Raw genomic sequence first — 23309 nt, 5'->3', positions numbered from 1 at the left:
TCTAAATTGTCATGCAAAAACCACCATAGACTGCTTCTCTCTTGTACTTCTGGTGAACTTACAGTGCTATTAAATTGCTAAATCTGTTCTTGGATTCAGCTCCCCCTCATCTATCCACAAGAGCAGTAGTTATTCAGAGAACAGTAATCTGATTTGCAAACACTGGGTTCAAGGTTATTTTTAACACCTTCTTAAGGTGGAATTCTACCTCTTGTTGCTTCTGTATTGACATGTAGGTAAACTTTCCTGTTCCATTATCTCTCTGGCAAAGACCTAATGTTGTGCACTGTACAAAGACTTTTCTCCTTTATTCCAGAATCAAGAACAGCTTAGAGAAGAGGATTCTGATTTTATTCTCAACGACGGTGACCTCACTGTGACATATGGTGACACAACAATAACTGCAAACGGTTCCTCAGGCCCCCATACAGCTACCACTAGCCTTGATGGCAGGAGAACAAAGAGTAATTCAGAGGAGGCGCTGGAACATGACTTGGGAGCAGCAGACCATGAAGTTACGAGCAGGGGTACCCGGCTAGTTTTTCCTCTGGAAGACAATGCATGATTACTGACTCAGTAAAAACAACTCTTGCTCTGTGGATGGATCAAGGAAGACTGCAGGCCACTGTGTCACTTGAGGTGGGATGCTTATTTGAACAAGTTAATGTGTTTGAGTGGTTTTACTAAGGTCTGAAGATGTCCCCTATTTTTTACTCAAGATGCTGACAGTGGGGGTTTTCTAAATGTCTGAAAACAGACAAATGAAAACTGGTCACGCTCTGCTTTTAAACCACACATTGAATCTCGGTATAATTAAGATGCTGCAGTTGTCGTGTTCAGCTGCAGCAGCTCTCTCTGAGAAGAGGTATGTGGCAAAATTGTCATAGAACTGAGCTTGTCTTGGCTTAGCTTGTGAATGTGGAAGAAGAAATATAAACAAGATGATTATGAGACAAAAAGGAATGTGTGTGTATCTGAATGTGGAGAGATCCATTGTTAACTTCTCTAGTGAGGATGAGGAATCCAGAGGTAAAATGGGACAGTGTACCTTAGGAGCACAGGCGCGTGAATGCAGCACTGTGGCAAATCTGTTACTACAAGCTGTACTTAATGTGTTTCAGGGGAAAAAAAAAAAGGGAAAATTTCTTCACTGGACATGTATTTAAATAGGAAGACAATGAGCTGTTTGTCCCCTTAGCTTTGGGCAACTTGACTACTAGCCTACGTCTAGTGCCTCAAAAGAGTAACGTCCAACTTCTTGTGGTCCAAGACATGCCTGGAGCCAGGCTCTTGAGCAGAAGTCATGAGGAAAAACCTTCTCTCCCTTAAGGCTATTAAAATCAGTTGAAGAGAGGTGGAAATATGTCTTGGGCTGGGGAAAACAGCTGATAGGAGGAAAAAGAAGGGAAGGAAAAAAAAAAAGAAAGCAGTATTGAAGTTGCATGGAACCGTGAGGTTTCATATTTCTCAGAAGAATCCATAGACTCTGCTTGCAGTTCCTGTGCGACAAACAGCAAACATTTAACTATAAGGACAGACAAACATTGCGGGCTTTACCATTTGTGTCTATCCTAAAAGGAAGGTGTTTACTGCTCTTCTTTTTTGCAGAGTAGATGTGAAACTTCAGTGGGGCATTGCACAACAATATATAAACTACAGAAGTGACAAACTGTAGTATCATCTTAAATGTGAAAAGGGAAAATAAAATCTTTGCCTAGTATTTAGCCCATTTACATGTAGGCTAGCTTTAACGTATTGCTTAATGCTTTTTACTTTCAAAGTGAGGCGATATCATTGTCTTTGCCAGTAGCTGAAAACTGTTATGCTTTGAAGAGCAGTTCAGCTGTTTAAAGCATGCTAAAATGTCATTTCTCATGTCTCGAAAGGTTTATTTTTCAAACCATTCTGTGGCCCACTAATGTGATGTAATATCAGTTTGTCTAAAAATTGTGGTTTTATCTTGCTGCCATTTCAGTTGTTCGTCATAAAATTGTGTGTGAGTTAATACCCACTCTGTTTTTCCTCAACTATTAAACTTAATGATGGGCTAACAATGACAACTTGCTGCTACAGAGAAACATTGCAGTTGTATCGTCTAAGTCTGCTTTCTTTCAAATGTGTTTGAGTGATCTACCTCCTTGTGTGTCCCTCCAAGATGAAATTTTTAAAGGGCATTGATCTGTAATGACTATCTGACATTAAAGAAGAAAGACTCAAGGAAACAAAGAAGCTTTTTTTGTGGGGAAAACTGGAGGTCTGAGCTCTGATCTTACATGGTGAAGAGTAACAAACCCTGATGAAGATCTCTGAGAAGAACAAATTCAAGAAAGACAAAGATGGCAATGATTCACACTCTATTTATACTGTTTGTGGCTTGTTTCATTTTTTTTTTTTTCTTTTTAAGTGCTGACAGTATAAAAGTAGCTTAAAAACTATGGAAACAAGAGTCTTGAGGACCCACTCTGAGTGAGGACTTGAGGCTTCAACAACAGTTAATTGAGTTATCAGCGAGTTGTATGAACTAAATTTTGGCTTGAGACGGTGAAATTTATCCAAAATAAATGTACATAATACAGTAAGGCAAACCTTTACAGGCAGCTTGAAGCTGAAATGTACCGAATTACTTTGACTGAAAAACAGGGGTGTATGCAGAGATCTGTTCCTTAGAAGAAAGATCATGTACAGATTGTAAAAATAAAAAATCTATTTCATTAGATTTCTTAGGAAGACTAAAGTCTTTTGAAAGCATCCGTAAATCATCTGTAGTAGATTTATTTGTCTATGTTTATAATTTCTATGGCAAAGATAAATGGCCAAGAGTGACTTTTTACACAGGCAGATAGTGACAAGACAGAGGGGAATGGCTTTAAACTAAAAAAGGGTAGGTTTAGGTTAGGTGTAAGGAATAAATTCTTCACTCAGAGGGTGGTGAGGCCCTGGCACAGGCTGCCCAGAGAGGCTGTGGCTGCCCCATCCCTGGAGGTGTTCAAGGCCAGGCTGGATGGGGCTTTGGGCAACCTGGGCTGGTGGGAGGTGTCCCTGCCCATGGTGGGGGGGTGGAACTGAGTGATATTTAAGGTCCCTTCTGAGCCAAGTCATTCTATAATTTTATGAATTAAGTTTGCCAGTAAGCCCAAAATGTGGTTGTGAAAGGGCAACGAAAGTAGACTGATCACTGATGAGAAGTGATGAATAAAGTAGTCTAACTTTTGTTTTCGAGAATTACTTGAAACACTTCTCCAACATAATGAGGAGAGACCTGTATATACAACCCTAGTTTTATTCCTCAATTTTTTTGTTTATTTTTAAAAATCTTTTAATTCTTTATTTTAAATCTTCCAAAATGTCAACTGAAATCTTCCACTGTCAGCTGAAGGTAAGCTGCACTATCTAGCCTGTTCTTACTACATTGATCCTTGTACAAAATTCCCAATTTTCCTTTACTGAAAAAGTGCAGGGGGGGGGGGGGGGAGGGAGGGACAAAAGCAAGAAACAAAATAAAAAAAAATATAATAAAGCTGCTTGCCCTGAAACAACACCCAGTCCTGAAAAGCTGCGTACTTCACCAACTAGTGCTCTCCTAAAGATCCTTTCAGTTCCTTTCCAATAAGATGCTGAGCTGGCAAGAACTTGACCTACTGCACAGCAGATGTGTAAGTTCTTAGGACTTGTGCGTGAGGTTTTGCACAGAGAAAACAGCCTAAGATTGGGATGAATGGCGATTGATGCATACTAGTGTCCTTTTCAGATAGGAAGAGGAAAGCATGTAAGATGATGGTCTTCATTGAAAAAGGTACTGCTATACTAACGTGGGGTGTTGCAGCCTGTGTGGCTGCCCTTGTGCTTGGGGCTGAGCGATTCCTCCTTGTAGGTTTTTGCTTACTGCATCGTCAACTTACTGCTGGAAATCTTCACCTGAAATTTCCAAGGTATCTCCTGATATGAGTGGTGGAGACGGGCAAAGTGGAGTCCCTGGTCTTCTTTCAGTACTTCATAGAAGACTTCATAGAAGCTAACACTGATTTAATTGCACAACAGGCCACAGCAATATACAAGTGATACATTAACATGATATTCAGACACTAAGAAGTTACCTAAACCTCTCTGTATGTTCATCTATAATGTTTGGGGGAAGAATTGCGAAGGCTTCCATTTACAGAACTCGGGAGAACACTGAAAATACCTAGATGAGGTGTTTTTGTGCTTAGCCTGCTGTTAATTGTGTGAGCGTGAGACGAATGACTTGTACACACCGCGTGTTTTGTGCAAAAAGGCTGGTTCCCATAATGTCTGCAGGGCTATAGGCGGTTTATCAGTTAAAGCTGAGAAGTAGTATGGTGGTTTTTTTTTCCACATGGAAGGAATTGCCTTTGGGGAAAGGACTGCAGAAATGTTGAGTGCAGGAAAAAAATACAAATGTGTTTGGCTGAACTTCCAGTGAGCTGATCCGAGACAAATACACTGCAAAGGTTAACGTGCCTGCTGTTAAGATAGCTACTCTGTTTTGCTCCTGGGGCGGCCAGAAGGCCTCGTAGGAAGAAGTCTAGCAACCTTAATAGACAGGGTAAGCAACTTACACTAATGAAGAGGCCCCACCCCGTGATTTTAATCATTCAGCAAGACGATTTGTAGATTGCTGTGGGAAGGATGGTCTGTCTTGTGTAACTTGCCTTGCAGTCGCTCTTCTCACAGTATTGATCAGATTATTATTATTTTTTTAAATTCTGAACAGTAAAAGAGGGGAAACTAATATGTTTCACATGCCTTTCAAGGAGACTTCCAGTGTTTCTTTTAACTCTGTTTGAAGTAGCTCACAGGAATAACATGCTTGACCTCAGTCTTGGCAGACGTGGTCTCTGCTTCTGCACAAGTGTGGGAATGGAATTTGAGCGCTCGGAAGTCCCGGCGTGGTGAGCTTCTCCTCCAGATGAGGGTGAGGGGAGGACCTTCGCGGGGAGGACTCTCAAACGCATCATCAGCAGGGACTGTTCCTCTCCCAAACATTGAACTCGCGACCCTCTGAAGCTTATAAGCAAGGGAGGGTGCAGGAAAAAAGGCAGTAAATATCCCCAAATGGCCCCGGTGTCATCTTGGTTGTGACTAGAGTCACAGAAAGCAGGACAGAGCTGCTTAGTACCATGAATATGTTCCTAAGCAAAAAACAGGCCCAGTAACAATTTCAGATGTTCCTATATTGAAAACTCCTCTTTATAAGAAGCAGCTCCCACAAACCCTATCTGCAGTGTAGTTAGGAGGGTCCTGCTCCCCAGGTCTGGGGAGGAGATGTTCACGTGCTGCAGGGAGGAACCACAGGCACTTTTTGGCCTGTAATGCTGGGAGTGCCCTTCCAAAAAATAACTTCCAGTAGAAAGGAGCCTGCGAAGTGAAAGAGAAGGAAAGTGGGGAGGAAACAGTGAATTTCAGAGCCAGGAAATGGCTTTAACAGGCAGCTTTACTGTGGGAACAGCATTGTAAACAACTGTTACTCTTAATCCTGCACTCCTAAATGCTGAAAAGTTTTGGGGGACTTCTGCATAACTTACCCTAAAGTAAGGCTGCTAGGATAACACAACAGTAATTAAACTACCCCCATCCTAATTCATCATAGATTCAAAGTCTTTCACAGAGACACCCTGATTTTCTTCTAGTCCAGGGCAAGGAAAGGAACTTGGAACAATCGTTTAAAAATAATTTTTCATCACTGCTCTGCTTTCTTGAATTTAAAAGTCTTTAGTGACTTTGAAAGTCATTTTTAGGGTAGTATTAGTCTGATATATGTGAAAGTGCCTTATACATGCAAGATGTAAACGTAGACCAATTGTTTGCATCTGTGTCGCAGACTCAAATGACATTTCACATCTTAGTTTGATACAGGATGTGCACAAGCTTTTGCTATGGAACTTAGTACTAGATTAAGTACTCAAATCAAGTCAGATTTTTGGGTAATAAAATGATACATCTGGTTTGGATGCTTTAGCCAATACACCTTTATCCTGTACTACTTTCTTAATCATGGTCTAGGTTCAAAGCTTTATCTAGGGACTGAAACTGAACAGAGACAGCTCATGACAATGTGTACTGGAATAAAGGACTTTCTCGATTGCCTGTGCTCTGTGTCATGGAGCTTGATGCTGTAGAAAAGTGTCAGCGTGGAGGGAAATACTGTGTACTGATGTGGAGAAAGCCTGTGCTCCTCCCACGTTCATGCTCCGCAGCATAGAGCCAGAAAGGACTTAGGTTGGTGCGTACAAATGGGCAGCAATCTTCATTCTGGGAAAAAAAAAAAACATCTGGGTTAGCTCTAGCTTTTGTTAACATAATGCTTTTTCATTTAATTTTCGATGCTCCTTGTTTTCTGCACCTCACAACCTTTCAAAACTTGAAAGCATCCCATATAAGCACATTTAATATGCAAGATTAAAAAAAAAAAAAAAGGAGCAAAATAGACATAGTTTTTATGCCTGAGAGCAATGTCAAAGCTATGCTACATTGTTAGCATTAAAAAAAATAATCTGGTCAATTAGATAGCAATATTTTGAAATACTGCGCTTATAGGGCCACTTTGATGTGGTTATTTGGAAGAAAAATATGTTCCCTCAGAGAAAGTGAATGCTCGACTTAAAAGGGTTTTGCTGCAGTGTTTACATATTTGGTTTTAGCCTATGAGAAAGAGATTGGATTTATTTTTTAACTAAGTCTTTGCTGCTATTGCAGGGCAAGGGAGAAGTAGGTCACGCAGTTCCATGTTGTAATGCATTCATGAACTTCATTTCCAGATCTTAGTTTAATCAAGGAGGTCATCGTCCCCTGTCGGATTCTGAATTGCAGCCCTAGGTTGCCTTACTGAGTGTCTTGATGCTGACACAGATTAATACCAGAAAGCAGCGTGCCAGGAGACATTCTTCTAGATCATACCAGCATATCAGGAATAGCCATTGTGAAATAACAGCTTCTAGCACAAGGGGTCACTTAAGGTAAGTTCGTCTGGTTTTCGTTTGGGAAATCAGAAGTAAAGAAAGGGATATCACCAGAGCTGGCTTAAGGGGGACAGGGAGAAGGTAAACCAGCCAAGGATGGCTTAAATTTTTTCTTCCTTTAAGGGAGATTAGCCTTCTGTGCATTTCCTTAACATTAACACTATATCCTGTAACTGCAGGGTTGTTTCTTTTTTTTTGTTGTTTTGTTTTGTTTGTTTTTGTTTGTTTGTTGTTTTTTTTGTGTGTGTGCATTAGTTGTGATCTGTCCATAGAGCACAAAATCAGCAGCAGCATTTTACCTAACTTTTATCAGTCTGCCATTTGCAGAACTCGCAACCTGTTGCTACTTAAGATAACACAGCGGCAAAGTTGCAGGAGCTGTCTGAAGGTTACTTCAAACATAAATAGGCACTAGATAACCAAAGTAGCTAATGCTGTCCTGACTAACACTGCTGTGGTAGATGTCCTCTCCAAAATTTTTGGTAACTTCTGTTCCTTTGCTCTCAAAGCACCTACACCCTGCATTACCTGACAGGTTCAAGCTGGGGCTGTGGCAAGTGCTGTATCAGGGAGGTCTGTACCACACGGAGTCAGTATCCTTCCCGGAGACAGCATTCATCTCTCATGTGCATTTTTAATGCCACTGAAGTAACTGTGGTAAGCACAGGGTTGGTAAAATGGGAATATAACACTCCACCTGCTGATACGTCCTCTTCGTAGTGGTGATAGCTGCAGCAACTGCAAGCCTTCCACTATTTACACCTGAAGCTGTGAGGATAGAAGGGCAGTAATAACTCTGCACTTTCAAGGTTTGTTTTGGTCTTAGGCTGCTCGTGCACTGAAAAAATGCAGGTGTTTTGGACCTCTGGCTTGGGAGCTCAGTATCTTAATGATGTCAAATAGCAATGGATTATTGTTTAACTATATTGTTTAACTAAAAAAAAGGGGGTTGGGGCAGAGATAAAAAACAAAAATATTGTGAAAGCTCTGTTCTAGGGTGCTAGTAGTGGAGGAGGGGGAACAGAAACACCTGCTGGGCTTTCTGCCACTGGCTGATGTGTGCACATAGGTAGCTAAACATTCAGTTGTGTGGGCAGGCATCGCTGTGCTTTCAGCTGTGTTTGAACATGCTGATGAAGGCCTTGTCCATGCAGCCCTTTGTAAAAAAAAAAAAAAAAAATTTTTAAAATAAGAGAACCCAGTGCTGCAATGAGCTGCTGTGCTGCTAACAAGTTTCGGGTTAGGTATGAACACAGACACCTGCTCTAGGTCAGCAAAGTGCTGTCTTGACATTTTTATTTATTTATTTTTTTTACTGTTGAAGTCCACCACATGTCCCTGTCATCAGCGTCCCCTGCAGCCTTTGTTGTCTTTGAATGGACACAAAACTGAAAAGGCAGAGCCAGGTAAGGTGACCAGAAATCCAGTGTAATTTTCACGTAATGAGTAAATAGCTGAGTTGTTTTGGTTTGGTAAAGGAGATGGCAAAGGGAGATCCGGTATGGCTTTGTAAAATTAAAATGTGGTGTGGCAAAGGAGACCAGGGAGCGATTCACTAAAACAAATGAAAGGCTGCCTGTTGACATGAAGGGACAAATTAAACCCAAAGGCGGTGTTTTTACTCTAAACAAATAGTGAAACTTGCTGTCACAGCCTTTGCACCCAGTGATATGCTTTCGAACAAAAGTCAGCACTTCTGATAAGAGCAGTGCCCCTGACACTGCTCGGACACAACCCAAACGTGGCCCCTGCCTCAGGCAGTCCCTGAGCCGCTGAAAAATGGGGAGGGGGGCGAGCACCACACAGCTGCATTGCTGTCCCCTAGGCAGGCCGAGTGCCACTGTTGGGATGTATTTTCTTTTGTCTTCATATACAGGGAGCTGCTCTCTGTTATTTCAATAAAACAGATGAATGCTGGAAACGGCTGCCTTGTGTTAACCCCTGTGCTGTACCTGTGCAGGCTGTGGGGCAGGGGAATTCAGGGCCCAGTGCAGCAGTTGCTCATACAGGTCTGCTCCAAGCAGCAGTGCACGAGTTGCTTTGGATGGTCTTCCTCTTCCCATGGACATAGTCTGAGGCTTTGCATGAAGTGAGTGACTGTGTTTTTTGATGGCAGGGTGATCCCCAGTCAGCAGATCCGAGCACGAGGTATTACAGTTCCAGTCAATGGAGGCGAGGCCTAGCGCAGGTCCTCCTCGTCTCAGCTCCCTACACGTAGCTGAAGGAGCGTTTTCAGTCATTAGAAGTGCTGCATTTTGTCTGTGCTTGTCCATTCTGGTCCACGACGAGGTTATAAAAGTGACTGAACGTGTTGTGGAAGTTGTTCTTGAGCCTCCCCAGCTTCAGTTTGGCTGAGGTAGGTGTGTGCTCCAAGTTTGGGACTGTGACTGCTGGTGCCCTGTCCCTTTGTACACACAAAGCGGGATCTTGCTGACCAGGTGGCACAGGTCCTTCTGTGCCCCGTCCCTGGAGGGGCCCTGCAGCCAGGAAGGGAAGCTCTGCATTAAATCCAAAGGCGAGAAGCCTGTCGAGGCTTCCTGCAGTGAAGTAGGTTTTAGCGTTTGTGAGAACGTGCGAAAGCTTGTAATCGGGTAAGTTATGAAGTTCAGATCCGGTATTTAAAGAGAAAGGAACTCTTCTTCAACATTACCACGTCACCTCTTGGAAAACTAAGACCTGAGAAGATCACAGTGCTTCCTGCCTGCAGCTACACAGCCTCGTTGTTTGGGAGACTGAAGATCTGATGCTTTTAATGCTACTTGTTTGCAACTTTTTTTTTTTTTTCAATCCAAATAAACCATTCTTTTGCAATATGCTTTCCTCAGATGTTTGGGGACTTCCTTTTCAAGTTCTGAATAAAAACAAGCTTTTTAAGGATACTCAGTAAATTCTCGGGATGCTAGCATCAGCTGAATATTTGAACTAGATCAAACAAGGGAGGAGTAGAAATAATGCTGTGAAATGGTGGTAAGAATGAAATTGTGCTTGACAAACTGTGGAAGATCTGCACGCTGCCTTTCCCCCAGGCAGTCTGTGCATCCCTTAATATCATCAATTTGTGTTTATCAACCTAATACTGTTTGCATTGCAAGACATCATAGGTATTTAGACTGAGTTCAGTATTTGCAAAGAAACTGAATTTTGTTCATCTATTCTACCTCCTGTTTTCCCCAACCAAGACTGGAATCACTAAGTAGAAACTATTTACTCCTGTTAGACTAACCCTACTCTCAGACCAAGTGATTTCTGCAACACACTTGAAATAACATAAGTCATGTGTTTGTGAAGTTAGGAGCAAAGAGGTTTTTGTTTGCTGTTTTTGTTTGTTTGTTTAAAAAAATGTTCAGTTTTGTGCAGTGTAATGCTTGAAAATGTGACTTTTTTTCTAAACACACTGTTTAAGTGTTCTGAGCCATCTGATTAATGAAATAAAATGATCAAACCCGTGTCTATTTAAAATCTTAAAATCCAGTCTGCTCTCTTGTTATGGAACAAGAATTGTGTCTAAATGCTAAATGATAACATACGCTCTGAAAAAGGGAAGCATAATCAGCTGTAATCTTCAGAAAACATGCTTTGTTCTAGAGAGGCTGAGTAATTGCACACATGCCCCAGTTACAGTCAGAAACTGGGGTTATGACACGAAATTTTAAACACCAAGCTGAAACGCCCCCGTTTCTAAACAGGAGCCCCAGCCTTGTCTCTCCAACAGAGCTTTTAGTCATTGTGCTAAAAGAGGAGACAGCTCTCGTGTGCTTAGTCATACCCTCCATCTTTTGCTGTACGCTCTTTAGTCTGCGCAGAAAATTGCTTCTCTTGTCTTTGGTTTCTGAAATGGTCGCAAGAAGCAGAGCTCCCCTGGTGAGTTTTGCTCCTGGAGGGGTACTGGAGCAACCACCTGGGGCAGGAGCATGGCTGCACCCCCACAGGTGGGGATCAACAACCTTCTCCTTCCAGACGGGTCCATCGCTACCCAAAAGGCGCGTTGCCACCTCCCTTGTATGAACAACTGGGTCTCGACTGTGTTTTTCTTTTCTGTTTCAACCAGAGGTAGCTGTTCAGGTTCAGAGCCCACGTAAATAGTAGCGCTGAGCAATTTAAAGCAGCTGCAGGGAGGAGATCCCAGGGGATTTAGGCGCAGCTTTGTTTAGTCAATGGGTACGCGAGGGAGTCTCCTAACACGAGCAACAAGCACGTTGATAAAACCCTGCAGACAAAACATGATTTACACGGGGGATTGGTATTTAGGAAGGGGGAGTGGGAAATAACACCAACAAACTTCTGTGCTTCTCCCTTTGCTAGGAAGGAGCCATCTGTCATAACGTTATGGGCAAATGTGAACAACCCTACCCTCGGGTTACTGAAAGCCATTGCTTAGCTGCAGGCTTCAACAAAGCTACTGCTATAGCCAGGCAAGGCAAAGGCAGCAGCGTGGAAAAAAAATGGCACAACCATTTAAAAAAACGTGGTGGTCCATTCTGGGCATTTATCCAACACAATTTGTGACAATGGATATGGATTTTTTTTTTCCTGTAGATGTTCAAGCTTTCTTCATACAGAGAGTAACGCAATGAAAGTATGAAAAAGCTTGATTGCAGCAATCAGCCCAATTTTTACCTTCTGGCAGTTCCTGCAAAACCTAACTGTCCGAAGGATGCAAACATTGCTCTGTGCAAATTGCAGCTATGCCATTACAGGTGCTCAAATTATGGCTCAAACTTAAAAGATGCTTCTAGTCCTACGGCTGGTTTAGTGCAAAGAGGAGCTATCAACTTCCCCAGAAAATTTTTACCCTCACTGGTTTAAAACCACTAAATATGGAATTATCTTTTCATATGTAGATGAAGCCCTGCAGAAATTCAAAAATCAGTCTTGGGAATTATTCCGCAGGGCCTTACGCTGCTTCTGCATTCAGCAGAGCATCGTTAGAAGAGGAAAATGTTCCATTAATTAACTGCCGGTCTCTAAATTATTCTGTCGGGTTTGTGGCATCACAGGAGACTCCCCTCCCACCTCACCCACTGCCATGCAGTATTTAAGATTTTAATAATAAACTTTATCAGAGCACAGCCTAGCTCCTCTATCAAGAAACATTTTAAGTAATGCTGGCTAGATGCTCCCAATGTGAATGTAACTGCTTTGACTGTAAGTTCCTAGAAGAGCCAGCTAACAAATATTTTAGCAAGAATTTAGTGAGAATTAATAGCAAGCTATGGCACCCAATTTACAATTCATGATGCAAAGTGAAATTCATGTAAAATGATTCCTCATTTGTTGCTGATATTATTACAGTCACTTGATCAGAAAGAAGGAACTTGAGGCTGGAGCCTGTTTTGTATCAGTTTCCACCTCTTATATCAAAACAACAACAAAACAAAACCCACTTGGAACAGGCAAGACCAGTAAGCAAAAGCACCTCTATTCATGTGAGAATTTGGTGTTATATAAGCAGCTGAAATATTTATCTGGTTATCTGATACGGTGGCATTAAGGCAGGCCTTGGAGTGGTTCTGCAGCTTGAGTGTGGAATAGGGAAATTGCTCAATATGAAAGGATAAATGACCCCAAATTGCTCTATAAGAACAAGAATTACCAAGTTGAGGCCTGAACTGGAAACTAATAGGCTTGAAAGCTGATTAATGCTTTGTTGTTGCTGCTGTTGTATAAAAAAAAAATAAAATCATATAATTGTGTGCTTCTGATAAGATTAGTTAACAAAGTTGGTACAGGCAAGTGGTGGCAGACTGTTTTCTGCACCCAGTAAGAGAAGTAAAAGGCTTCAGCTGAAGGAGGAATGATTCAGGTAGACAGTAGAGAGAACTTAACGGTGGGCATGCTGCTGGGGCTATGAAGTCTCCATCCTTAATGAACAGCTTGGGACAGGTGACAGATGTCACATCCTATTGCCCTCAAAACACCTGAGATGAAGCTAGGTATCACTGCCTATTCTTACACTGGTTTTAGGAAAAAAAAAGAAAAAAGAGGAGAGACAGTTCTCCGAAGTCGTCTTTTCACAAGCAGTAGCAACAATGATTATGGTAAGCTGAGGAAAGGTTTCCAAAACTTCCACCAGTGAGGCTTCTTCTGTACTTAGGCTGATCTCGTACAGTCCTCTCATTATTTTAACAACTGCACTCACCTCTTTCACCTCTTTCCTGTGATTTAAATGCTTGCTAAAACATAGCTGAAAGTACCTGTTTCACGCATGTGCATAAATTAGCAAGAGGAGAATAATTTATCAAATTCCTAGCAAAGCATTAAGGGCAGCTCATCCACTATTAGGGCAGCATTAGGGCTGCATGGCCGCACACTTGGGTACACAGCTGGATTTTTACCCATCGCAAGTAAACACGCACGTGGCTTGTGTTTACACAAACACAGAGCATTTTCCCTTCCCCCTCGGTTCCTCTCTTCTCCGCAAGCAGGGCAAACGAATTTATGATATTAGTTTTGCTCATTGTGATTTATGGTACAGCTGAGCTCTAATACGTTTTGCTCAAATCCTGGCAAAGACAAAGTCACCAGGCTTCTTCCTAGGAAGCTTTGTGTGACGACAGCCCACTGCAGGGTACTCCAGAGCAAACTGTTTTGCAGCCTTTCCATGGAGGTCAGCGTTACCTCCTTTTCACAGAGCACAAACAAAACGCACAAAGCATCTGCGAGCCACGGGCTTGGCTCTTTTTGTAACATGACAGCCCATTTTTCAGGTTTCAGCGTTCGGTGTGGAACTTTCCACAGGCCACAGGGCTCCTGGATCACACAGCTTCACCTGTTGCCTCCACGTGGCTGTCTACCCTAGCAATCCCTTTCCATTTCTAAATTAGTGGAGTTGTCTCCTAAAAGGAGCTGTCTTTTTTTCCCTCCCTTCCTGCCCCATTCAGAAGCCTCCTTCAGAGCCACACCTCAGGGTCACCCTGCGAGCCACCGGCACCCCTGTCACATGCTGGCTCCTGCTGTGGCCCTTCTGCAAGTGCCAGGCTTCATGTGGGATCGGTTCCTCCCCAGACAGGTCCACCCTGTGGAAAAAAACACCTGCGATATGCATACAGCTGTTGAGGAGCATGGAAAGGAACTCAATGGTCCTTGGGCTCGATGATCCTTGTGTGTCCCTCCCAGCCGAGGATCCTGTATATTCTTTGGAAGCAATAGATGTCAGTGACACGCACATGAGTCACTGCCAGCACTGGCGCTTCTCAATCCGAAGTGCAAACATCTGTTACTGGGGCCAAGGACACAGCCAAGGGCCTCCTCCAGACACATCTGTTCTGTCTGCGGGTATTAATGACCGATGCACACAGGATCGCAAAGGCGCTCCCAAATCCCAGCTGGACCAGGCAGCTCCCACATCACCCCTTTTCCTCACAAGCCAAGCTTGACAGTACTGAGGGGCAATGGGGGGGAAGAACCTTGTAAAAGCTAAGCAGGAGGGTGCTGCTCCCACCTCAGATCTGCTAGGGGCAATTAAGCTGTGGGGCAATTAAGAAATTTCTTGGGCAGCATGGGGCTGGAGGAGAAGGCATCAGCGGCAGTGCAGGGATGGCAGCTCCTGGTGGTATTTACGTGGCTTTGGTACCCACTGCCGTGTGCCTTACGCCACACCGAGCTTTCCTGTGGGGAAGGCAGAGGTCTCAGCATGCGTGCTGAAGAGAAAAGCAAGGCAGGTTTTGTTTGGTACAAAATAAAGACAGACACACATATACCAAAACCACTTTTACTGAGCACATGCTGGTTTTTTTGCAAACATTAATATATTTGGCCAACTTGGAATGGCAACAGAACACGCATCCCTCACACAGAGGTCAGCTCCCCTGCCTGAACAGGAGTGCTCGTCCCAAAGCACTGACGTGACAGAAGATTTCACAGACATCTTGGAGAGCATCTGGAACACAGGCAAAAGACTGCCGCATCCTAACCCTGGTTTCGAAAGAAGATGGACTGAACTTCCCAAAGAGAACTGAGCCTTAAGCCCAACACGAAACATTTCAGCCTAGATACAGTTAAAGTTTGGCAAAGTTATATGATTAGAAATGAGGAGAGAAATTTGGGAGCACCAGGGAAAGGTCTGATTCCCATTTACCAACACAAGAAATGGTGCCATGGGTCAGCAGCAGAGCTTAACAGCTCAGTGCTGGAAGCTGTAATCTGCTGGTGCTAAATGCCTGCACAGGGTGTAAGCTCTACAGAGCCAGCCAGCTTCCAGCCAGCCTGCTGTCCGGAGCCGAGACCGCTGGAGGTACACCTCAACAGCCAGAAACAGGGCCCTTAGCCACAGAAAACCTCAACCTCAATGCCTTTGGATCTAAAAATCCAAGTTGGATTTAAAAGCCTGAGTTTGGATTTTAAAAAGTCTCTCTCCCATGGCCAGTGTGGCCTTGAAAATTTCTGCTAGCACAAGACTTGCTCTGACAATCCTGTTTTTGCCATATTCGTCTCCACGGCGGTAGGTGCCACGTCCAGTTAAATAGGGATGGCGAAATAAGTTCAGAGAGTCCCAGTGCCGGCTGGATTGCAGGGTGGTTCTCAGAAAGCACAAGCACCATACTCGCTGTCCCTGTACCCCAAATACCACCGGGGAGGCTGAGTGACAGTTCTGCAGGCTGAGGAAAAGGACGGCACGTGCTGCCAGGCGTGCTGGCTCCTTGCTGCCTTCCGAGAGCTCAGCTCTCCACGGGGGTGTTGCTTAATTGCGTTACCATAAGAAACCCCAAAGTTCTGTGCTGATTTTTATGCTCTTACTGAAATCTGTGGTATCAATGCCTGAAGAGAACTTAACGTATAAACTCACAGCTTTTCTTGAAGGACAGGCAGTGAGCGGGGGAACAGGACAGAAATGACCGGAGTGATGCCGAAGCTGTTAAATAAGGAACTTTGCTGCCATTCTCCATGCCTGCTCTAATGCTTCTCAGGGGATGCTGCACCGGGAGAGCTTTGTGCTGCCAAAAAGAAACCAAAGAAATAAACACTTCTGAGCAATGAAAACATTTCTGTTATATCTGAAGCATGTGAGTCGGTACCACGGGGATGTACAAGTGATGCTCTAGCACTACAAGCAACGCAGGGGCTCGGTAGTTTTTGACTCCGACCTCCAGCGTTTCTCACAGTTGTCGCCCAACAATTTAAATTTAACAATTTAAACACAGGCACAGTGCTGTGACAGAGCAATTAGCAATTCCAGCGTGGAAACGCCGCATCTAGAACACAGGGCTTTACGTACAGTTACGGTGCTCAAGTTTCGACCTCCCTTAAGGCGAACGCATGACGACCTTTAAGTTAAGTAAAACCAGATGACAGAAATAAGTTGTATAAGCGTTCGTCAGTTTTGTTTCCATTTCCCACCAAGGCTCAATGTATTAAAGTTGTTCATTCATTACAAGCAGTGTAACACAAGCATACACTTTCCCCAAATCTCAGCCTAAACTACTCAAACTTGCCATTAGGCAACTGCTGCCCAGTCCTGGATGCTCTTGCACATCCTGCCTGAAGATCCTGCTCTGTGCTACTCCATTTTTCCACTTCATGTACTCCCCGTTGATCATTTAGCGGAGTCTTCTAATAAACTCTCGTGCCCTGAATGCAAAACGGAAATTGCACTTGCTGTATTTTTGTACATTTTGCAGAACAGAGCCCTTTTCACAGTACTCAGAAACCTGCAGGAACCACGCTGGGTCTTAGGAGAACAGCTTGGGGTGAGAAAAAAATCGAATGAATCACTAGCAGAAAGAAGAAAGTGCATAAGGGAGCACCTTCCATTGAGAAAAATAAATATGGGTACAGAAAATGCGTCTCTGTCAAGTGTAAAAACTATTTCAGAAGACACTATACGCTGTACAGGTAGTGGATATTTTCAGCTATAAGCACCTCTTGTCTTACCACGACGAACTGAGGCTAAGCATGCGCTTCCAACAACCTCTTTTACAAAAGACCATCACAACCCGCAGTGGCAAGAAGAGATTCCTGGCCAAGGTGAAGCGAATGCTCAACAACTGCACAGTGCAACCCCGTGACTGCAGTGTGCTGAGAAACAAATCGGCAAGCTACCCTGCATTTTGATCTCCCATCTGACGTAAGGAAATAAGTACCGTACTGTCTTTTGGCATGCGATTAAATCGTATTTTCTTCCCAAACCTGTTTGCACAAGCCAGGCTGGGTGTCTGCCAGCTTAGGCTACCTGACACAGGTGATCAAGGCATCAGGACAGGTACTGTTCATCTAAACAAATCCCACTGCTAAACAGCACCACAACATCCAGAGACCGAATCTGCTCTCATGCTTACCTACAGCAGGACACAGAAACATCCCTTAGATAATACAAAGGTGGTTTCCATACAAAATGGGCCCCTGCAATTTTTACCTCAAGCAGAAACCAAATGATGCACAACTGTATGGTGCATGCTACCATGAAGTTAATTGATTTACTCAAAAACACTTTTATGCCTGCCCTTTTCCTCAGACAATGACAGCAGCAATGCTTCTACTGCTAATGTACCCTTGGGTGGGAAGGCTGAGGAAGGAAAAGAGCTCAAATAAATTAAGGCTCACCCTAACACCCTGGCATGTTTTACAGTGCAATATGCAAAGCATGAACAACTACAGTGCAATGCAAATGTTTCTTGTAAGAGAGCGTAACCCCTTTGAACTGCCTTTATTTCCAGCACTTTATATAAATATAGCTTTGTTCTTGAGCCTGGATTATCCTCAGTTTGAAGTTCGTGTTCTCACTTTGTGTTGGAGGACTGTATGTAAGCGTCCCCACAGCCTCGTATACTCCTGCAGTGCCACTGAGACGCTGTCAGGTTGGAACGGGCTCAAAAGTCGTCCGTAACGAGTTACAGCGCTGTGTCCTCACATTACATTTAAACCTCCTATCCCCAAATTGAGAAACAGAACGAAGACACTTGCAGACACACACACACACACCCTTCTCATACAAGCTCCAGGAAGTCTGCAGGAAAATATCATCTGAAAACCCAAAATGAAACTTAGAGTGTTTTTTTTTTTCTTCTCGTTTTTCTTCCCCCTCCCCCCACTTAAATACAAACTTTTATTTGGGAGCTTCTTACGCCAAGATGAATTTGCTCAGCCCTGTTAGGAAGCATTTGCTTTTGTCTAAGCACACGCGTTACCAGCTGAGAGGATGTTATTGTTCGGAAGGGATGTGAGCAGGGGAACCTGCGCACAGCACAATGTATCAGTCAGGAAGTTAGGGAAGAAAAGTGATTCACTCATCCAGTTGAGGAAACAAAATGGAAATACCAAGAGTTCACCTTCCAGCTACAGTTATCTCTACGGGTGTCCGCAAAAAACATGTTAGCCACCTGTATTGCACGTGAATATCACCATGAAGCTACAGGAATGTATTAAAATATCCAACTTTACAAAAGGGTTACAGATTTCCTTAGAAAAGTTACGATTTAAGAAACAAACATCTCCAAAACACTTAAGCATCCAAACACTTTCCCTGCTCCTACAACCAAATACCCAAGCTCTCCAAGGGACAAAGGGGAACTGCAACTAGGAACGGGAAAGAGACGAAGCCACCCACACAGACAGAGCTCACACGGGCTCAGCAAGCGCCAACACCAAGGCTTCCTCCCTCGGCGGGACGTCCTCCCGTGGCATGAGACTCTGGCAGTCGGGCCGTGCATAAACGCCATGAATTTCACAGAAGCCTCCTTTAAGTGTTTTAATAGCAATACAGTGGAACACAACGTGTTTTCATGCTCTGGAAGGGGTGATCCTCTTACGTAAATAACTTTTGAGTCCTCGGATTCCTTACCGAGAGTTGTTGTCCAGGGGATTTTTAAAATTTAACACAGCATTCTTGTTTTCTTTTTACACAACCCCCATTCTTGGCATGGGGTCGCAGTTTCACATCTAGTGGACCTCAGAGTCTGGCACTGTGCCCCGAGGGCATCTCTCACCAAACACCTCAAGAACGTGTCCCCTCCATCGTCACCTCGGCAGCTGTGCTCCCTGGCCTCTTGGCACCCAGCGGGTGCTCAAACCTCCCTCCCTCTGTGTGCCAACGCCAAGGCCAATGCCAATGTGTTCACCAATGCCAATGTGTCCGTCAACGCCAATGTCCACGCCAACATGTCCACCAATGTCAACATGTCCGCCAATGCCAACATGTCCACCAACGCCAAGGCGGAGGCCCATGAGGCCACTGCTCCCCTGTCTCAGACAGGCCCCCATGCCACGGGGTGTCCTGGCGTCGGTCCCGGGGCCGCTACCGCCTGTCATCGGTGCTGAGCGGGTAGGCCAGCAGGCTCATGGCCTCGCTGCACGCCGCCTCCACCTGCCGCACCTGCTGGCGGCTGAGGCGCTCCCGCCATGCGTGGACGGCCTCTCGGGCGTCGCGGGCGGAGATGAGGAAGGGCCGCTCGGAGGAGTACGCCTCGCCGCGGGTCATGTTGACCACGAAGGCCTCCATGGCAGGGGACACGGGCAGCCCGGCGAAGCGCAGCAGGCGCCGCAGCTGGGCGCGGGGCTCCCGCACCAGGTCCTCGTAGCGCAGCTGCGTGTAGCGGTGCCGCAGCCCCGACGGGGCGCGTCGTGCCAGCAGCAGGTCGCGCAGCCAGGCCTGGCAGATCACCTCCAGCGCTCCACCGAGGAAGAACTCGGCTCGGTGCTGCGGCGGCGGTGCCCGACCCGCGCCCAGCAGCCCGGGGGGCAGCGGGCCGGGGGGTCCCCTTGGCCGAGGTGGTCCCCGAGGCTCGGCGCGGTGCCGGCTGCGCAGCACCTGGATGCTCTCCCGCAGCAGCGCCTGCTTGGCCTTCAGGCGCGAGTTGTGGACGGCGCGGGGGTCTCGGAAGAGCTGCACCACGCGCAGGTTGAGGCCGGGCTCGCTGAGCAGCGGCAGCAGGGCGCCCAGCTCCAGCAGCCGCACGTCCTTGATGACCACCACCGGGTACTTGCGGCACTCGGCCTCCAGCTCCCGCAGCGCCCGCGGCGGGCAGCGCTGCTCGCAGGCGGCGCCGTCGATCAGCCCCACCTCGGCGCGGGGCCGCGGGGCGGCGGGGCAGAGCGGGGCCGAGCAGATCACCTTGTTGGTGCGCCAGCCGAAGATGCCGGCCGTGGTCAGGTTGGGGGAGCCGGGGGCCAGCGGGTCGCGGGGGCCGGCCGGGGCGGCGTAGAGGCGCAGCACGGAGAAGTCGCAGCGGAAGAGGGAGCGCAGCATGTCGCGCAGGGCGCCCTGCAGGCTGAGCGCGTCCCCCGGGTACAGCGCCTGCCACAGGTGCCACATGGGCTCGTAGAGGTAGAAGACGTCGGGGTGCTGGTTGAACAGCTCCCCCACGAAGGACGAGCCCGTGCGCCAGGTGGCGTGCAGGTAGATGTGCCGCTTGCCCGCCGCCGCCGCCCCGGTGCCGTTCCCCGCCGCCCCTCCGCCGCCTTCCTCCTCCTCCTCCTCCTCCTCGTCCTCCTCGTCGCCCGTGGGCGCCGGGCGCTGCTCCCAGCCCCACTCGCTCAGCGCCTCCTCCAGGCTGGGGCAGCGCCGCAGCAGCGGCTCCTCGTCCCCCCGCGCCCTCCTGGCCCCGTAGTCCAGCGCGTAGGGCACCAGCAGCAGCAGCAGCAGCGTGTAGAGCCCCAGCACCACGGCCAGGCGCCGCGGCTCCCCCCGCCAGCACCAGCACCACCGCCGCCGCCGGCCCTTCATGGCTGGGGGCGGCCCCGGCCCGGCTCGGCTCGGCTCGGCTCGGCGGGGAGGGCGGCGAAGTTAGCGGCGGGGGTGTGGGCTGCGGGCGGCCCTCCCCGCCGGGAGCACGCCCACGGGCACCGCCGCCTCCTCCTCCTCCTCCTCCTCCTCCTCCTCCTCCTGCTGCTGCTCTTCCTCCTCCTCCTCCTCCTCGCGGAAGCGGCCGCACCTGCCCCGCCGCGGGGCCGGGGGCTCCGGGGGTGCGGGGCCGGGTCCCGACGTCTCCGGGCTCTGCGGGGAATGAAGGCGGCGAGGAGAGGTGCGGGTGTGTTTTCAGGCTGCGGTGGGTTTGGGGCGGGCTGCAGGAGGGGAGCTGCTGGGGCTGTCCCCCAGGGTTTGCGTTTGGGTTTGGGTTTGGGTTTGGGGGCTGGGGGTGGGCAGCCCGCGAGTGAGGCGGGTCCTGCAGCCCGCACGCCCAGCACCTGATCCCCTTCTGACAGCCGCTCTCCTTGCTTATACCATGAACATTAACATCACCGACTCGGTCTTCAGCATCCGCTTTTTTAGGCTTCCCAGAATAAGTTAAATAAATCTCTTCATCCGAGCTGCGCAGCCAACAGGAGGTCGACCGCAGGTGCTTAAATACGAAAACACAGACCCAAAATCCAGCGCAGCCCCTGCCTGCCCTGGGGAGATGCTGACGGGACCGACACGGTGGGTCACGACCCCCTGTGCACCTGACAGAGGTGATGTCCCCGTCCTGCTGGCTGTGCTGCTGACCGTCCTAACCTCGAGGCAGCACAGAAATCAACAACTAAGCACAGCACTCAGAGAGAAATTCAGCCGGGATGACATGGTCCTCACCCGCAGCCTGTGCTGTCTTCGCCTGCAGAGCAGTCTGTGTGCTGTGTACCCACCCACCTGTGCCATCACCTTCACCAACGATACCACGTGTAACAGCAGGCAGAAATGACCCCCTAGTTATACAGCTTCCAAAAATGCTCCTATAGTGTAAGTATATAGCTACAGAGTCTGCAACTGCCGTTGCATTTTTCTGCCTGAGTGAGTAGACGATAACCAATACCCTTATTTCGGATTTATTTGGTAGCAGAAGAGAAACACAGAGCGCCGGGAGAGAAAAAGAGCGGTCCTACTCTGTCCAGGTGGTGAGCCAGCAGCCTGCCTGCTAACACTTTCTTTGACCTCTGTTAAGTACGTGTTAAAGACTTGGCTTCCTGCGGTTTATGGCGTGCTGAGTGAGGAGGTGAAGCCAAACAAGACTCCTGGACTCCTGAGCAGGAGAATGTAAAAATGATGGCATCTGAAAGGAACTCCCGTCCCAACATACATTTCCCTGTGTACAGTCATTGTGGCTTTGGGCATTTTAAACAGTCAGATAAATCAGCCTGAGCTTCAGCTCCACCTTTGGTAAGGCCAGGATTTCATCTCAACCCTCCCACAACTAACGGAGGAGGACAGAATAAAAACACACTTGCCAAAAATGGGCCATGGGCTTGCCAAAAAAACTTGACCTATACAAAGTAGATGCTTATCTAGTAGTTTGAGGAGGTACCTCCAGCATGGTTGTCATCATGGATGAGAATAATTTTGGAGGATTTACCAACTTATGCTTTCCGGGACGGGATCCTGAGAAGTACAGAGGAGTGTGGTTATATGTGAGTTACTGGGGTTTTCCCTTTATATGACATTTCACAGGGTAAGACAAATGAGAAACCAATGAAATAAATATACGCATTTTTGTTTTGTTTTGTTTTTTTTCAGAGAATGAGGCTACAAACTTCTATGGCTACTGTTCTGGAAAAGGCAGAAAACACAAATCAGTTTACCACAGGCTGTTTTTACTGATAGCAAAACATGGGAAGTTCTCGAAAGATTATCAAACCAAACAAGAACCACAGTAAATGTTTTGTTCTGCGCCTTCGCAGCGAGGCTCCTGTGCTGAAGTGGGATTAGCCTGTAAATGGTTGCTTTGGTTCTTTTGGGGTTGTTTTTTTTTAATGTTTATTTGGTTTTGGTTTTTTTTTTGTTTTTGGAGTGGGGAGAGAGCACAAATCCCAACAAAGCTGGTATTCATGCTGCAGCTGATGGGGCGCTTTCACAAACCTGAAATCACCTCTTTCCAGCCTTGTGATGGGTCATGAGAAGTATCAGATCTGAACACTCAGGAGCTGATTGCAGGTCCTAAAATAGCAGGGAGATCAGCCATGGCTTGTCTTGTTTTTCAGTTCGATATGACTCTGTGCTATCTGCCACTAACAGTGGCGATAAGGGGGGCAATGTCCCCCACCTAGGCTTTTCTATGAATCATAAAGTCACTGCTTAAATAGACTGATGATCTTCATCTCCTTCCAAGAAGAGCATGATAATTCAGTGCGGGAGAGAGGCAGGCAGACAGGTTCTTTGTTCATACGCGAAGCAGCCCGACTGTTTGGCATCTAGCTTCTGCCATTTCTTGGTGATAATTCTGTGCTTTATACTATTATATAAAGAAAAAAAAAGTATGTACATTTAGCACGTTCGGCATAATTTAGTGTAGCAGTGTTTCCATTCTAGTTTCCAAGTTTGTCACCGAAAGCACTGGCTGCTTTCAATCTAACACAGCACTGGCTTCCTGTGTGTTATCTCTTTTAGCTTAATTTTTGCTCTTCCGTCTCCCACAGCTCTGTGACTGACAA

The 23309-nt window shown here is 46.6% G+C and overlaps 2 protein-coding genes across 3 annotated transcripts in view; one reads left to right on the top strand and one right to left on the bottom strand.

Annotated features, from left to right (window-relative positions):
• The window catches only part of SLC9A7 (solute carrier family 9 member A7), a 62467-nt gene extending 60407 nt beyond the window's left edge, over nucleotides 1–2060 (top strand). For both annotated transcript variants that reach the window (XM_084535289.1, XM_084535288.1), the window contains one exon: nucleotides 317–2060. In XM_084535289.1, coding sequence (XP_084391415.1) covers nucleotides 317–565 — 249 coding nt within the window. In that variant the 3' untranslated portion in view covers nucleotides 566–2060. The remainder of the gene's footprint in view (nucleotides 1–316) is intronic.
• A 12614-nt stretch (nucleotides 2061–14674) lies between these two features.
• CHST7 (carbohydrate sulfotransferase 7) lies at nucleotides 14675–20724 on the bottom strand. Its single transcript, XM_084535311.1, has one exon. It carries the CDS (start codon nucleotides 20632–20634, stop codon nucleotides 19207–19209), a length of 1428 nt encoding a protein of 475 aa, XP_084391437.1. The 5' UTR covers nucleotides 20635–20724; the 3' UTR covers nucleotides 14675–19206.
• Between the last annotated feature and the right edge of the window lie 2585 nt (nucleotides 20725–23309).

This window comes from Aythya ferina (genome assembly GCF_964211825.1).
Source record: "Aythya ferina genome assembly, chromosome: 1".
NCBI classification, from domain to species: domain Eukaryota; kingdom Metazoa; phylum Chordata; class Aves; order Anseriformes; family Anatidae; genus Aythya; species Aythya ferina.
The sequence above is the reverse complement of the archived record's forward strand: the minus strand, read 5'-3'. Positions and strand labels throughout refer to the sequence as shown.

Coding starts and splice junctions, on each gene's coding strand:
- CHST7 (XM_084535311.1), bottom strand. CDS start 20,634: ATGAAGGGCCGGCGGCGGCGGTGGTGCTGGTGCTGGCGGGGGGAGCCG.